Source organism: Antedon bifida, chromosome 9 (genome assembly GCF_963402885.1).
Source record: "Antedon bifida chromosome 9, ecAntBifi1.1, whole genome shotgun sequence".
NCBI classification, from domain to species: Eukaryota; Metazoa; Echinodermata; class Crinoidea; order Comatulida; family Antedonidae; genus Antedon; species Antedon bifida.
The window spans coordinates 8,769,282-8,787,676 of record NC_136234.1 but is presented as its reverse complement, the minus strand read 5'-3'; the positions used below and the strand labels follow the sequence as shown (position 1 = coordinate 8,787,676).

General features: G+C 34.3%; 2 protein-coding genes across 2 annotated transcripts; both read right to left on the bottom strand.

Moving 5' to 3' along the window:
• Positions 1-343: 343 nt before the first annotated feature.
• LOC144852406 (uncharacterized) lies at positions 344-1,146 on the bottom strand. Its single transcript, XM_078710190.1, has 3 exons — positions 1,058-1,146; positions 722-877; positions 344-590 (listed from the first exon to the last, which is right to left on the bottom strand). Exons 1-3 carry the CDS (start codon positions 1,144-1,146, stop codon positions 344-346), a joined length of 492 nt encoding a protein of 163 aa, XP_078566316.1.
• A 7,601-nt stretch (positions 1,147-8,747) lies between these two features.
• Positions 8,748-11,103, bottom strand: LOC144852404 (fibrocystin-like). The gene is made up of 4 exons (XM_078710188.1): positions 10,898-11,103; positions 10,027-10,184; positions 9,189-9,348; positions 8,748-8,869 (listed from the first exon to the last, which is right to left on the bottom strand). Exons 3-4 carry the CDS (start codon positions 9,325-9,327, stop codon positions 8,748-8,750), a joined length of 261 nt encoding a protein of 86 aa, XP_078566314.1. The 5' UTR covers positions 9,328-9,348; positions 10,027-10,184; positions 10,898-11,103.
• Between the last annotated feature and the right edge of the window lie 7,292 nt (positions 11,104-18,395).

Sequence of the window (18,395 nt, the reverse complement as noted above, 5' to 3'; positions counted from 1 at the left end):
ATTGAAGATGCTTTTAAAATTGGGGTAGGGGAAGTATTAATAGAAGGTAGTGGGTTAAATAGAGGGAGACCTGCATTGAATATTTGAAATGGACTGTAGTCTTCAAAAAGAAGTTGCTCTTAGATTGGATACATCACTAGTCTACAATTGATGGTGATTTTTGAATTATAATGCAGTATTAAATAGAAGATGGATGGTTAATTAGAGAGAGAACTGCATTGACGATTTGAAAATGACTTATAATTAATTAAAAAATCACCAACCTTGGAATCCAGATGTTCTGCAATATCCGTTGTAAAATCTTCAATTAGATTAAACTGAACATTAAATTTCTCCAAAACTTTTACTGTTGATCTGCGATTGATATGTGGAAAACACCCTCAATGACAGAAAACTCTGTTGAGTTGATACCTTCTAGCGTGGATGAGTTGGAATAAACAATGCTGAATTCAAAGAAGTAACCACTTCCCGACAGATTGGCCCAGCCATGGATTATATCTACAGTGTTGTTGTTGACGAGCTCTGCATCAGATACTCCTGGGCATTTTCCATGGATGTGAAGAATGTCCCAGATTTTGCACAATTTCAGCCTGAAAAAATCAAAAAATCATTGAATAATTCCTTTTTTTCGTAGAATATTTGTATCAAACCTATGGTGTATTACCAAAGCTTGATAGCCTACAGTATATTGGAGTTTAGAAAGAATTGTGTTAAAACCTACACTGGTATCCAATATAGAGATGCAAGGCTGAACCTCAAATGGATGGTTCTCCATAGCATCAGCCTTAAACGTATACTCATTGTGCTTTGGAATTGATAGATGATTTCTACTCCTTGGTCACTAGATGCCTCTTCTTCAGCTTGCTTCTCAGAATACCTGTGAACCAATTAGTTATGTTGGTTTGTAATGATATAGGCATTATGGTTATGTTTGTTGCACGCCACACATGAGAATACAATTTAAGACTTTGGACAAGACGATACAAGCCAGTTCTATACTACAGTAACTCTACAGAAAACTCTACTTCAACTCATTACTTCTTAAAATGTGACTTACGTTTCATTGCCTGTACTTGGACCTCCTGTTGTATTTGTTGCTCTCACACCCCTTGTTGGGTCTTCAGCTGGGGGAGAAGGATCGGTCATTGCTAATAACCTCAACTTCAAGACTCTCGTACAAAGTACCGGTTTGTGCTGCATTAACAATTTCTGCTTGAAGGTTAACTAACTCATCATGTTCAAGGGTTGAATTGCCTGTAAGGAAAAAATATTAATTATTGTTTACATATTAAAAGAATAGGTAATTAAATAAAATTCAACTCATTTCTAAACATATGAAACTGAAAAAAGAAGAAATCTGGATAGATTATGTGATACTTTAATATGGTTAAAGAAAGCTATTTACTTATTATATATACCAAACTGGCAAGATTGTTAACAAGATCTTCTTCATAGAAAACATCAACAGGAGCCACACCAAAGTCAACCATTATAACCGGTGTAGTGATGATGTCAATTGGGTCACTACCACGTATAAGTATCCAAAGAGTCTGCCAATCGCGATCAAAATAGTTCTCGCCATAAATGCTGGAGTCAGGAGTTGGCATGAACTGATCGTTTGGATCTTCTGGAACCCATATTTCTCTTTCTATTAATGGCAATGATGTCGAAAGAGTTGACAATTTTAAATATCTTGGACTTACATTTGATTCACTTATGTCATGGAAACAGCATGTTGAACAAGTAGCTTCTAGAGTATCACAACGTATCGGTATTATTCGTAGATTAAGATATTATATTCCAAATTTTGCTTTAAGACTACTTGCTAATGCAATAGTATTACCTTGTTTTGATTACTGTAGTAATGTTTGGTCAAATTGTAACTTAGAACTTGTTAATCGTCTTCAAGTACTTCAAAATAGAGTAGCTAGAATCATTCTTTATGCTGATATGTACACCCCTATAACAGAATTGATGTCCTCACTAAAATGGAAGAGTGTCCATGACAGATGGGAAAATGATTTATTAATTATGCTATTTAAATGCCTACAGGGTTTAGCACCATCTTATTTAACAAATCTATTCAAATTTATGGACACTTTTCACACAAAAAATACAAGAAGTCAATCAACAAAAACTCTAAATGTTCCAGCATGGAACAATATTTATGGAAAGAGAATGTTTAACTATAGAGCATCAACCTTATGGAATAATCTTCCTGTACATATCCGTAAAAATTTTCGGTGAATGGACTGGTCTTGTTTCAAGAGTGCAACTTTAATAGGAGGAAAGATTTAGGGAAGAATCACAGTTTACAAAAGCTAAAATTCAACATTAAAGCAGACAACCAACCTTTATGTGGACATTTTTCATCATAAGGAATTTTAAGTCCACGTCTCGGATCTCTATCCCACTCGTATGGAGAATCAGGAATAACATAACCAGGCCGTGATCCTCCTAGAATTCCACCATCTTCATCTCTGATCATTGCTTTCTTAAATGCATCACAATCCATCTCCACGCAATCAGAAAGATTAACTTTACTGTTAAGATTAAATGAAAAGTGTAATGTATTGAACTTGATTAATATTACTTGCTACCAATTATTTAAACTTCCTTCACCTGTTACCATATATATTATGTTAACCCACTTCTATATAACCCTGGCTACTTAATGGTCACTAATGGCTAAAGTAGACCCTCTGCTTAGACCACTAAACATTCCACCTTGACAGATTAATTACCCATTACCGATATTGTTATTATAATATATAGTAAATGTAGAATAAAGAATAAACACTTCAGTGCTAGCTTTCAACTATAACAGAACTTGTCTCTCTCTCACTTATTTGTATTGTAAATCGGTACATTACACTACAGTGGCGACGAGAATGGCCCTTATTGGCAAAATTGAAGAATTTATTGAAGGAAGGGAAGATTGGTCACAGTTTGTTGAGCGTTTAGACTTTAGACTAGAGTCTGAGGAAGAAGAAGAACAACAGACAGAAGAAGAAGACTATATAAGGAAGTGCTTCCAGCATCTTTTATAGAAGACAATAACTACTATGTCCAGTAGTCATTAAGTTGATTAAGTTATGTCTTGATGTTTGATTTTAATTTTAAATGTAAATAGGTTGGGTAATCATCAGGAATAGTCCTGAACAGGGAGATGAGCGCCCCTGCCCACCGATGAGTTTCGGGATCCCTTTGACCCGGAGGGAGAGTACCCGTCAGGGTTACAGGTCCCAGGTTTTTAGTTGTTTTTAAAATTAATTAGTGTTCCATGACCTTCTCATCAAAATTAACGTCTCTCATAAAATTAAGAAAAGTTGTGCTATGTCAACATAATGTCAATGACGGCGAAATGTCCCCAATATTGGGGATAGCTATGAAAACAAATAAGTAAGTAAGTAACTTGTATTTCAAGGCAAAAGAAATTACTACAGAGGAGAAGAAACAAGCAACACTGTTAACAGTTATTGGCCCATCATCTTATAAGCTTTTACGAAATTTGGTTACACCAGAAAAACCCAAGGATAAAACATTCGATGAGCTGGTAACAGCTATGAATGGGCATCACAGTCCATGTGCCTAGTGAAATTGTACAGCGATACAAATTCAACTCACGCTTTCGACGTGATAATGAAACAGTGCCTGAATTTATGGCATCGCTTCGATCGATGGCAGAATTCTGTAACTTTGGAGCCTCGCTCAATACAATGTTACGAGATCATCTAGTTTTTGGCGTCCGTAATCACGGAATTTGGTCTTTTGGCAGAAAAAGCACTGACACTGGAAAAAGCTGTTGAAATTGCAACTAGCATCGAAACTGCAACAAGAAATGTAAGAGATCTGGCGCAGCCAACCTCTGCAGCTGCAGTTGAAAATGTAAACAAAATTGCTTACAAAAAGAAGTCAAAATTTACGGAATTGTTCAAAAAATGTCCAAAATTTCCACTTTTTAAACTTAAAGAATTATGCTATAATATTGCCATTTATGCACATATATTATGGTAACATCATCTTATAAAGCCATAGTAACTAGTTGTGTAAAAAAATAAAAAGGTCTAAATTTTGACATTTTTCGAAAAATTCACTGCGGGGGACCAAAGGAATTTTTTAGAAAAATTGCCAAATTTTCTTCTTTTTAAAATTCAATAAGTATGCTATAATATTGCAATTTATGCACATATATTGTGTTAACATCATCTTATGGAGACATAAAAACTAGTTAAGTCAAAAAATAAAAGGGTAAGTATTTGGCCATTTTTCGAAAATTTCACTGCTGGGGACCGAAAGAATTTTTCGAAAATTTGCAAATGTTCACTTTTTAATATCCAATAATTATGCTATTATATTGTCATTTATGTATATATATTGTGTTAACATCATCTTATAGAGCCATAGTAACTAGTTATGTAAACAAATAAAAGGGTCGAAATTTTGAAAATTTCAATGCGGGGGAAAAAAGGAATTATTTCGAAAAATGGCAAAAAAATTCGATAATTATGCTATAATATTGCAATTTATGCACATATATTGTGTTAACATAATCTTATGAAGCCATAAAAACTAGTTATGTCAAATACAAATAAGAAGTCGAAACCATGTTTTCGCTGTGGAAAGAATAACCATTTGCCAGACAAATGTTATTTTAAGCAAACAACTTGCCATTATTGTAACAAGGTAGGACACATTCAATCTGTTTGTCTTAGCAAAAAGAAGGGGAAGCCCCAAACAGTTAAAAATGTTGTGGCAGATGAGCCAAGCGATGAACCAAGCAACATAGCTACAGAAATGTATGAAGAATTATTTGGAATAAAGACCACGTCTAGTCCTCCACCTATGAAAGTTAAGATACTGTTAGAGGGTTTGGATACTGAAATGGAAATTGACACAGGAGCCTCGGTATCAATAATGTCGCAGACGAAATTTAGGCAATTATTGAAAGAAAACTTGAACCTTCGTCAGTTAAGCTACGTACGTACACTGGACAAATAATGGATGTTTTGGGTAAAATTAATGCTGAAGTTACATACCAGAGTACTACTACAATATTACCGTTAACGATTGTGCGAACAGATGGACCTACCCTAATTGGTCGAGACTGGCTTCAGTTTATAAAGTTGGACTGGCAACAAATCAAGGTAATAAACCAATTAGATTTAAGTTCACTGCTTGGTAAATACCAAGAAATATTTAAAGATGAACTAGGTACCCTTAAGGGTACTGAAGCAAAAATGTATGTTGATAAAGAGACAATGCCAAAATTTTGCAAAGCCAGAAATGTTCCGTATGCTTTGCGACAGAAAGTAGATGACTAACTTGATCGCTTACAACGAGAAGGCATTATTGAACCTATACAGTTTTCAGACTGGGCTGCACCAATAGTTCCGGTACTTAAGGCAGATAAATCTACCATTAGGATCTGTGGTGACTACAAAATTACTGTAAATAAAGCAGCCAAAGTTGATCAGTATCCTTTGCCCCGAAGAAAAATTTACTAAATTGGACATATTATGTCACAAGCGTACCAACAATTACTCTTGGATAAAGATTCTCGAAAATATGTTGTAATCAACACTCAAAAGGGACTTTACAATATACACGGTTGCCGTTTGGAGTCTCTTCAGCACCAGCGATTTTCCAGCATGTCATGGAAGGACTATTACAAGGAGTTAAAGGTGTTACAGTATACCTGGACGATAATATTAATTACAGGAAAGAATGACTTTGAGCATTTCGAAACTCTTGAAACCGTCCTAAAGCGACTGGCAGATGCTGGACTTCGTCTAAAAAAGAGTAAGTGTGTTTTTATGGTTAAATCTGTTGGTTATTTGGGACACCTGATCGACAAAGAGGGATTGCATCCCACAAACGCCAAAGTGAGAGCAATTAAAGATGCTCCAGCGTCTCAAAACTTGACAGAACTGAGAGCTTATTTGGGATTATTATCTTATTATGAAGTTTTTACCAAACTTATCCAACACACTTAATTGCTCTGTTATATGCCTTACTTCGTAAGGATAAAGCTTTGAACTGGACAAATTTAGAACAATCTACTTTTGATAAATCAAAGGAATTGCTACTTTCCTGCAGAGTACTTGCACATTATGATCCAAAAAAGGAAATAATATTATCGTGTGATGCATCTCAATATGGAATTGGGGCTGTGTTAGCACATCGACAAAGTGACGGTACAGGAAGACCAATCGCATTTGCATCTAGAACACTTGCAGAAGCGGAAAAAAAGTATTCGCAAATTGAGAAAGAAGGTTTGGCATGCGTTTTCGGGGTAACGCGATTTCAGTCTTACATTTATGGTAGACATTTCACATTGGTAACAGACCATAAGCCATTGCTGGGTCTTATTAATGAGGACAGACTTGTGCCCAGCCAAGCATCAGCTAGAATCCAACGTTGGGCACTGAAATTAGGTACATACAAATATACATTAAGATTCAAACTGACAAAGTCCCATGCCAATGCGGATGCCTTAAGCAGATTACCATTGCCAGGAAAACCAGAATCAATTCCACAACCTGCCGAAACTGTTCTATTGATGGAGCCAATGAACCAATCTCCAGTTTCCACAGCAGATATTAAAGGTTGGACGGTTAAAGATCCAACACTTTCTCGAGTTCTTTACTACATTGAAAAGGGTTGGCCCAATACTAATCCAAAAATTGAAAACTTGCAACCATATTGGATGGATCTGACAAAGAGAACTCTCTACACAAGATGGATGTATTTTGTGGGAAAATAGAATTGTTGTTCCACAGCCTGGTAGAAAACAGTTGCTACAAGCACTACATGACGGTCATACTGGAATTGTCAGAATGAAAAGTTTTGCCCGGGATTCGTTATGGTGGCCTAATATGGACAAAGACATATCAAAGCAGTGCGATACATGCCAATCCAATCAAACTTTACCACCTAAAGCACCATTGCACCCATGGAATTGGCCAAATAGACCATGGTCACGATTAAATATCGACTGTGCTGGACCATTTATTGGAAAAATGTTTTTAATACGATGCATACTCAAAATGGCTTGAGGTAATTCCGGTAAATTCCTCAACGACAAATACCACAGTGGATAAGCTCAGGCTTATATTTGCATCGCATGGATTGCCAGATAAAATAGTATCCGACAATGGAACATGTTTCACCAGTGATGAATTTCATACATTCGTAAAGCGAAATGGAATAAGACATTCTTTAACAGCCCCATATCACCCATCATCGAATGGTCTTGCGGAACGTGCTGTACGCACATTTAAAGAAACAATGAAACGTACGAAAGATGGATATATCGAAACAAAAGTCGCAAGATTCTTATGTTGTAATTTGTATGTTCTTGTTATCAGTTTCTTGTTTTTAGGACCCAAGTGGAAATAAGTTTTTAACTTTTCTTGGCATTCCTTGTAATCAAGGCCTGTTTTTTCCGTGCAATTGTTTTTCTATTTTCTATGTATTATATTTTATTGTTTTTTAACCTTGATTACCAAATAAAGTTAAAAAAAAAAACAATTCAAGATTCCTATTTAAATATAGAAATACACCTCATAGCACAACTGGCAAAACACCAGCAGAATTACTGAATGGCCGAAAATTGAAAACGCATTTTGATCTTTTACACCCTTATCAAGCAGATCGTGTTATCACTCAACTTGAAAAACAGAAATTAGCCCATGATCGTCATGCAAAGAATGCACTTTTGCAGAAGGAGAGTAGGTGTATATAAAGAACTTTAGAGGACAAAATCTGAAATGGTTACCCGGAACAATAATATTAAAATCCGGTCGCATCTCATTCAAGACAAAACTAGAAGATGGACGAGTTTGTCGTCGTCATGCCGACCATATCAGGAAGCGTTATAGGCCTGTTCAAACTCAGGATAAACAGCTTACAAACAAAGATGATCCTCCACAATTACCTCCAATGCTCATTAATCCAAATCTGAACAGTGGAAACATCACAATCGACTGTCGAAGCACAGTCTATTACTGCTCAGCGAAGAGTATACCTTACTCGCGATAGAAAACCGCCGGAAAGATATGGACATTTTTAATAACTGAAATATAGAAACTTTTATGGACATTATTACTGGACAATTTAAAATGTTGATCTTATGTTTTACTTTATACAGTGCATTATACCATATACATTTAAAGTGTAACTTAGTACAGTGCTGCTTTGATTCAATTATAAATAAATAGCTTAGAATTGTTTATAATAGAAGGGAGGGAATGTAATGTATTGAACTTGATTAATATTACTTGCTACCAATTATTTATACTTCCTTCACCTGTTACCATATATATTATGTTAACCCACTTCTATATAACCCTGGCTACTTAATGGTCACTAATGGCTAAAGTAGACCCCTCTGCTGAGACCACTAAACATTCCACCTTGACAGATTAATTACCCATTACCGATATTGTTATTATATATAGTAGATGTAGAATAAAGAATAAACACTTCAGTGCTAGCTTTCAACTATAACAGAACTTGTCTCTCTCTCACTTATTTGTATTGTAAATCGGTACATTACAAAAAGTATTGTAGGTAAGTGTACTAGGTTGATGAAAATAATGCAACTAGCAAGTAAGGATACACAATGATTTACATTTACGTAACTTGGATAAATGCAAGTGGTCCGTAGATATATAGGATAAATACTATTAGTACTTACCCTAAATTAGGTATATGTATGTAAACCCTGTTCTTGTCTCTGACTGTTACCTTCTTTGTACAGTACCTACAGCGGACATTGGGTGGATACCATCATCATTTGATGGATTGGTCATAGTAGCGTAATGATCTTTCTTACACGCAGTATCAAAATGAGCGAATGTGACATCTATTGATAAGAAAGAGCAAAATACCTTTATTTGTAAATAAATAAGTATGTTGAAATATATTCATTTGGTAAGTTTCACCAAAAATGTATTCCGATATTAAAGACATATTTTATGATAAAACAGTACTAAGGGACAACCTCAACATTACAGTGGTGATAACTTGGATACAATGGCAATTTTATGTTATCCAAATAAGCATTCAGCTTCATGTGTAAACAGTATGAGTATGCGTTTCCTGCAATAGAACTCAACTGGTTTGTCCAAGTAAGGACTAGGTTTGTCCAAGTAAGGACCAGATTATGTCATGCTTTTACATACCTTGCAATCTTGTGTTTCCAGCAATAGCTGGGTAATTATGTATACCATGAAATGGAAAAAATGGAGCACCATTATCACCAGACATGAAATTTGCCCTCACGTATCCAGCATTTCCATTGTTTTGCACTTTGACCTGCATTCTCCGGTTGATTCTGAAATACTTACATGAAAATGTTAATGGGAAAATGTAATATTTTAATCAGAATTTATAAATTACGTGACTGATTACACAATGGAATGGCATTATCAGTACACGTTAAGAAAAAGAAGGTAGAAGAGTAAGAAAGTCCTTTGACAAATTTCCTTATGAAAGTCAAGTATGCATATATAATATCTATACATTGATTTTATTTGACAGAATGCAAAATATAGTTCCCCAAACTGACAAAATAATAACATTTGAAAAACAGAAATAAAATCTTTTAAAATGAATAATAAAAATGTTCATATTTATTGAAAATGTTTATATCTTTTTTTTGTGTCTTTTTTGGGTTTCCCACTTTTATTTCATCGTCATTAACATTGTTCCATTCATCATGATTTTTACATTTATACATTATCTAATCTAATTCATCATAATTGCTTAATTACAGTATTCAGTTTGTAACATGCTACAAATGTTTATATTCTTACTGAACCTACCTGTAACTCATCGCAATCAAAGAACAGGCTTGTACCAATTATAAACGATGACTACATTCTCACACATACTTATCAACAGCTTCATGACTAAGAGAAGATGGCCCAATGACAAATGGCATCACCCCAATGTTGTTGTCTAAAATCTAAAATGTAAGTTACTATATAAGGAAAAGAGAAGTATTTTGGTATTGCTTACCTGCTCCAACTGTGTGGTGAATTACATTATCCTGAATTGCATCCAGATAGCAGGACTGAAGCCATTATGAAATGTATATTCACGTACAAACGATGGACTTTCTACAGTAACTTCTCCAATATCCAAGAAAGCAACTGAATAATGTGGCTCATAATAATCTGAAACAAATAAATAAGTGTCACTATCGAATGAATAAGTGCCAGACAAAAACCTCAGGGAAAAAAAAGTTACAATTACAGAACTAACACTTTCCAATGTAAGAATGTTCCTTTATAGAAGTATTTTAACACAACCTGTGTTATTATAATGTATTATTCTGGTCCTCAAGCTTTACTGGAAACTGAGGAAATTCGGATTAGGCCCTCCACGGACCCTCGACAGCCAGCAGTGCAGCGCCTACCAGATCAGCACACCGGGAGACAATCCCCTACTTTTTTCAAACAGTGTACCACGTTCTTTAATGTGCACTGTTAAGTACACAGGACCAACGGCTTTACATCTCATCCGAAGAATAAGGCAATGAGAGTAAAGCATCCTGCCTAAGGAACCATGGTGGTCTATTTATAATTATTTTCTCTCAATCTAATAACAATCATTGCCATGATTCAATAAATTGTTTATTAATTAAAAATATAAAAATCATCACCATTAATGACCAGAAATAATGAGTGATAGAGCTGATAATGTTAGTTTTCCCAACGATTATATAATCTTAAGTTTCCAAAGAAGGAAAGAAGGCAAATAAAGAGAATGCTAGAAGTTTGGACTGGCAAACAGTTTAGTGTACACATAAACAGTAGTTACTGGCACTGTATACTTCAACACAAAGAATAATTATTCTAAATATTTATTTCTTAGGCTTAATACTTACAATAGTTGATTAGATCCACTGCTAGCACTCTTCTTCCTTAGATTCATTCGCATAGTCTGACATTTTAACTTAAGGTACCTTCTCTGTGGGTGCTCAAATGAAAACTGTCAATGGATGTCAAAGGTTGAAAAAGCAATGCGTTGCTCAATTTCTAAACAATGACCCTGTTGTACACACATTTGACTGGATATTTGTTTAATTAATGTACAGTATGTATATGCATGTATGAACATGCTCGCCTGCATCTTAAATTGAGAGGATCTGTGTGTGTAGCATCCAATAAGAATTTAGTGAAGTTCGAGAAGCTGGGAAGAGCAACCCTGTGTTGATCTGGGCCTCCGTGGATAAATTGAACTTATTATACCTATTCATGGTAACAGTAACGTTTGTTGCTCTTAGAGTGGATACGGTAGTCTACAATTGAAGATGCTTTTAAAATTGGGGTAGGGGGAAGTATTAATAGAAGGTAGTGGGTTAAATAGAGGGAGACCTGCATTGAAAATTTGAAATGGACTGTAGTCTTCAAAAAGAAGTTGCTCTTAGATTGGATACACTAGTCTACAATTGATGGTGATTTTAGAATTATAATGCAGTATTAAATAGAAGATGGATGGTTAATTAGAGAGAAAAACTGCATTGACAATTTGAAAATGACTTATAATTAATTAAAAAATCACCAACCTTGGAATCCAGATGTTCTGCAATATCCATTGTAAAATCTTCAATTAGATTAAACTGAACATCAAATTTCTCAACAACTTTTAGTGTTGATCTGCGATTGATATGTGGAAAACACCCTCAATGACAGAAAACTCTGTTGAGTTGATACCTTCTAGCGTGGATGAGTTGGAATAAACAATGCTGAATTTAAAGAAGTAACCACTTCCTGACAGATTAATGGCAAGATCAGTGAAGTTGGCCCAGCCATGGATTATATCTACAGTGTTGTTGCTGACGAGCTCTGCATCAGATACTCCTGGGCATTTTCCATGGATGTAAAAATCATTGAATAATTCCTTTTTTTTCGTAGAATATTTGTATCAAACCTATGGTGTATTACCACAGCTTGATAGCCTATATTGGAGTTTAGAAAGAATTGTGTTAAATCTACACTGGTATCCAATATAGAGATGCAAGGTTGAATCTCAAATAGCATCAGCCGTTGTAAACGTATACTCATTGTGCTTGAGAATTGATAGATGATTTCTACTCCTGGGTCACTAGATGCCTCTTCTTCAGCTTGCTTCTCAGAATACCTGTGAACCAATTAGTTATGTTGTTTTGTAATGATATAGGCATTATGGTTATGTTCGTTACAAGCCACACATGAGAATACAATTTAAGACTTTGGACAAGACGATACAAGCCAGTTCTTTACAACAGTAACTCTACAGAAAACTCTACTTCAACTCATTACTTCTTAAATGTGACTTACGTTTTATTGCCTGTACTTGGACCTCCTGTTGTATTTGTTGCTCTCACACCCCTTGTTGGGTCTTCGGCTGGGGGAGAAGGATCGGTCATTGCTAATAACCTCAACTTCAAGACTCTCGTACAAAGTACCGGTTTGTGCTGCATTAACAATTTCTGCTTGAAGGTTAACTAACTCATCATGTTCTAGGGTTGAATTGCCTGTAAGGAAGAAATGTTAATTATTGTTTAGATATTAAAAGAATAGGCAATGAAATAAAATTCAACTCATTTCTAAACATATAAAACTGAAAAAAGAAGAAATCTGGATAGATTATGTGATACTTTAATATGGTTAAAGAAAGCTATTTACTTACTGTATTATATATACCAAACTGGCAAGATTGTTAACAAGATCTTCTTCATAGAAGTCATCAACATCAACAGAAGCCACACCAACGTCAACCATTATAACCGGTGTAGTGATGATGTCAATTGGGTCACTACCACGTATAAGTATCCAAAGAGTCTGCCAATCGCGATCAAAATAGTTCTCGCCATAAATGCTGGAGTCATGAACTGATCGTCTGGTCTATTTGGATCTTCTGGAACCCATATGAACATATCTCCATCCAGCTGCCTGTTATTTGGCATGACATAGTGACCTTGATGGTACACATCTAAGCGTTGAGGATTGGCATACCAGATGCCGACAACTATTTTCTGATCTGGAGCTGTGTTCAGGAAATGAAGTCATAACGTTTGAGGATTCGTTGAACTCTCATAAACATCTCATAAGTCTCTCCAATTGCAACGATAGACATAAATGTGCTGATGCGCTCTTGACATGTGTACCCATGACACCAGCCGTGATCTTGTGGTCCATTGATCAAATCAACATAACCGTTAGACACAATGACGATTGGTGAAGACGTCGTAATTCTTGTGTCAGGATCAAGACTTTCAATAATCAACATAGCGTAATCGTAGTCATAGCATTCAAAAGCCTGCCAAGATTCTTCTGTCCCAATGATACCTTAATGAAAGAGCAGATTAGATAAAAGATTTTACTACCATTGATGTCTGTAACCATCATGTTTGAAATTCTATAATCCTATAATTCTAAGTCCACGTCTCGGATCTCTGTCCCACTCGTATGCAGAATCAGGAATAACATAACCAGGCCGTGATCCTACTAGAATTCCACCATCTTCGTCTCTGATCATTGCATTCTTAAATGCATCACAATCCATCTCCACGCACTCAGAAGGATTAAAGACCCCTTCCCTTCAATTTGTGACGTTTTGTAAAAATAATACATATATATTACTTACATTAACATTAAACAAGGTCATTCCTTGTCTTAAATGTACGTTTTATGGTAAATTATGATAAAAAGTGAGAAACAATGCACTACCTATGTAGCTCGCGGCGAATGACCTCTCGTGGGCAGTCTTTAGGTCTAGCCTAGCTAGGCTGAGTTTTGTAGGCCTAGCCGGTAAACATCGGTAACGTACGAATATCGTATGCTAGTTATATACCTAGCCTGACGTTGTATAGTTGCTGCATTAATTGTCTTTCTATATTTGCCAGACTCCGTTGATACAAAATGGGGAAAACCTGGTACTTTCGGTGAAAATTTATGAGTCTTCCATTTGTTTTGGCCTCACGATCAATCAAAAAGTGGGTGAATTACAGAAGAAAAACAAAAATATCAATCCGCACGCAATGCATTTTGGGATTTATAGCGGGCCGCTAAAATTACTAGAATCAACTTATTTTTCACATTTTTAACCATTAAAGACAAAAAAGTTACCATATAATATTTATTTTTACATTAATTGTAGTTTGTGACCTTAAATTAGATCTAAAAAACGTAGGGAAGGGGGTCTTTTTAACTTTACTGTAGTGTTAAGATTAAATGAAAAGTATTGTAGGTACAGAAAGTGTACTAGGTTGATGAAAATAATGCAATTAGCAAGTAAAGATACACAATGATTTACAATAACGTAACTTGGATAAATGCAAGCGGTCCGTAGATATATAGGATAAATACTATTAGTACTTACCCTAAATTAGGTATATGTATGTAAACCCTGTTCTTGTCTCTGACTGCTACCTTCTTTGTACCTATAAGCATTCAGCTTCATGTGTAAACAGTATGAGTATGCGTTTCCTGCAATAGAACTCAAACAATGGCAGTTGTTGGTTTGTCGAAGTAAGGACTAGGTTTGTCCAAGTAAGGACCAGATTATGTCATGCTTTTACATACCTTGCAATCTTGTGCTTCCAGCAATAGCTGGGTAATTATGTATACCATGAAATTGAAAAAATTGAGCACCATTACATGAAATTTGCCCACACGAATCCAGCATTTCCATTCTCTGGACGAGGTGCACGCTGTTTTGCACTTTGACCTGCATTCTCCGGTTGATTCTGAAATATTTACATGAAAATGTTAATGGAAAAATGTAATATTTTAATCAGAATTTATAAATTACGTAACTGATTACACAATGGAATGGCATTATCAGTACACGTTAAGAAAAAGGAGGTAGAAGAGTAAGAAAGTCCTTTGACAAATTTCCTTTCGAGTGAAAGTCAAGTATGCATATACTGTATAATAAATATACATTGATTTTATTTGACAGAATGCAAAATAGAGTTCCCCAAAATGAAAATATAATAAAAATTGAAATACAGAAAAAAAAAAAACATCTTTTAAAATGAATAATAAAAATGTTCATATTTATTGAAACTGTTTATATCTTTTTTTTTTTTTTTTTTGGTTTCCCACTTTTATTTCATCGTCATTAACATTGTTTCATTCATTATGATTTTTACATATATACAGTATTCGGTTTGTAACATGCTATTTAATGTTAAATCAAAGAACAGGCTTGTACCAATTATAAACGTCCATTCTCACACATACTTATCAACAGCTTCATGACTAAGAGAAGATGGCTCAATGACAAATGGCATCACCCCGATGTTGTTGTCAGCAAGAACAAGATCAGTCATTTGGAAAAAGACTCCATAATCCCAATTCTTCCAGATGAAGAAATTGGCAATCTGTGTGCAGTCTCTCTGACCATCCCTCGTCATGAACACCGTGCAAAGAAGTATGGCCTTCGTTGTTGCTCCATTGACTTTCAACGTCACAATCTCCCCACTGACATGGTACAGCACCATCTCAGAGCCTACCACAGTGTTGTCTTGTAGGATGACATCTCTGGAGCTCTCAATTTCAATACCTGCTGGCCACGATATATCCTCAGCATTGTAGCGGTCTTGATATGTACCAGGAAAGACAGAACAGCAGATTAATCTAAAATGTAAGTTACTATATAAGGGAAAGAGAAGTATTTTGGCATTGCTTACCTGCTCCAACTGTGTGGTGAATTACATTATCCTGAATTGTTAGTCCTGAAGTACCAAACATCCCGATAGCAGGACTGAAGCCATTATGAAATGTATACAACCGCTGGACCTTCTACAGTAACTTCTCCAATATCCAAGAAAGCAACCTAAGGGAACATTATACTTACCTGTTGATTAAGTTAATTAACAATTGGGATGAAATATTTTACAGTACTTTGTACTTAATTTATTATTAACATTAAAACATATTTTAGTGTAAATTAAAAACAATTTTATTTTATAGTTGTTTATTTATAATTTAATTTAGCATTTACTTAAACTATAGGCTTAATATAATTAAGTTAAGTTATCTTGCCCAGTGGGCTAGTCACAACAAAAACAAAAATCAAGCCCTGCTGAAATGGAAGCCTTATAATTCTTTTTTGCACTTTTTTTTATAAAAAGAAGAATTATCTGCAATTGCGCCATTGGCTGCAACAGTATTTTTAATTAATGATTTATGATTTTTTTCAAATAACTACTGCATATATCACAATATATCACTTTTTAACAATTAGCCAGTAAATCATGGTCTGGTGTTAACATTCTGAATTTTCCACTGATGCAGTGATGCCTGAATTTCACTACACTGCATAAAATATTAGTAATTAAGCCTATTATAAGATTACCTTTTCCTTCAAATAGAATACAGTAAATGTCCATCTGGGTCTTGTCTTCTAATATGTGATGCTTCAAAACACAGTCGTCTTCTGTTGGTCATTTTGAGATTTTTTTCTTCTGAAGAAACAATAACAATTCTACTAATTTTTTAATTAATTATTAATTATTAGGTCGTACAGACAGTGACCAACAACTTTATGTCTTGTCTGAAGAATCACCCAAGAACACAGACAAGTCAGCACAGATCTCGAATTATAAAATATTGCTTATTGAATCGATCAAAAGATGTGTACGGCGTAACAGTTAGCGTTATTTAAATATTCCTTGTTTTTAACTATATAAATATTGACTTTTTGGAACTGAAGTTGATTTATAAAAAGCATATAGGCCTATTTACATCGTATTTGTTACATATAACCCTGAATAGTCTTTGGTTTGGTGTTTAATATAGGACATGCGAATAGATTGTACTGTATTTATTAGGTATTGGTATAAAATAGGCTAGGCCAATACTAGGATGATAGGTCCCAGCATGTAGGCTAGCCTGCTGGGCCTAAAAAAAATCAACCTTAAACCAAAATTACATTTCCTAGTTTTTAGAATGAAAGCTGTCAACAGAAAACCTAATTGAATATAGGGTCTTCGGCCTAGGCTAGCTTGATACTAGACTAACGATATAGCCTTTATAGTAATAATACTAGCCTAGCTAGGCCTTAGGCCTAGGCCTCCCTTACAAAAAAGTTCTATAGAATTCTATAGAGTTCTATAGAACATTTTATAGAGCTCTATGGTATTCTATAGAAGTACAAAATTTCTATAGAAACATATTTCAAATTCTATAGAATTTATTTTGTGTCTATAGAATGTTTCTTTTTTTCTATAGAACCTATAATTTTATAGAATTTCTATAGAATTTATTTATGAATTTATATATGTGATTAATACATTGTCTCACCATTATTGAAAGATCATGGAATGAAGTGGATTGATAATTACATTTTTATTTTGCCAATAACAATTTTTTTTTTCATCGCTTACAAAAAATTATATGATAAGCAATTTTGCATGTAAAAGAATAGGATTTTTCTTTACCAGTTTATAGATTGTTGAAAATCAAATTAAAATCTGGACAAAATACAGAAAAACAATATAACACTTTTCTGTAGAAACTCTATGAAATCTCTATAGAATTTTGATAGAGATTTTATTCAATCATTCTATAGAAAATCTATAAACAAATTCTATAGAATATTTGATATAAATTCTATTCATTTGATTTGACAAAATTTGAACAAATTTGTAAGGGATATTAACATGAACCAATTATCATTGTGTACTTGAATTATATCAACTTTTGCTTACTGTATATCATCAATTATTATAATTTTTATTGCTTAATGGGGGTTACATTTTGATTTTGCCAATAGCAATACAATAATACCTTTTACAATTTTGCATGTAAAGGAATATGATTTTTCTTTATAGACTGTTGAAAATCTAATTAACTTGGACAAAATATAGACAAACAATACAACGCTTTTCTATATAAACTCTATGAAATCTCTATAGAATTTTAATAGAGATTTTATAGAATCATTCTATAGAAATTCTATAGAATAGTTGATATAAATTCTATAAAAATATTTTTATTTAATTCTATAGAACACATTTGTAATATTAACATGAACTAATTATCAATACTGTGTATTTGAATTATATCAACTTTTGCTTACTGTATATCATCAACTATTATCATTTTTCATTGTTTAATTAATGGGAGTCGTTAATTAACACCTCCCTGGTTTTAACAAACACTACTCCAAGCCATAATGGATTGGTCCGTGCATGCAGTGCCTCATGGGATAGCTTGGTGCAACTGCAAGAAGAAAATCGGCGGGAGGATTTTAATTGTGTAGCAGCCAAGCAAGCTAGCCTCTAATTTTATTTGAAGAAAGATGAATACTTTGAATCATGTACAGTCTTAGCCAAAGGTTGGTTAATTAGTATTGTATTATTAACCTAGCTTACACATACCATATATGAG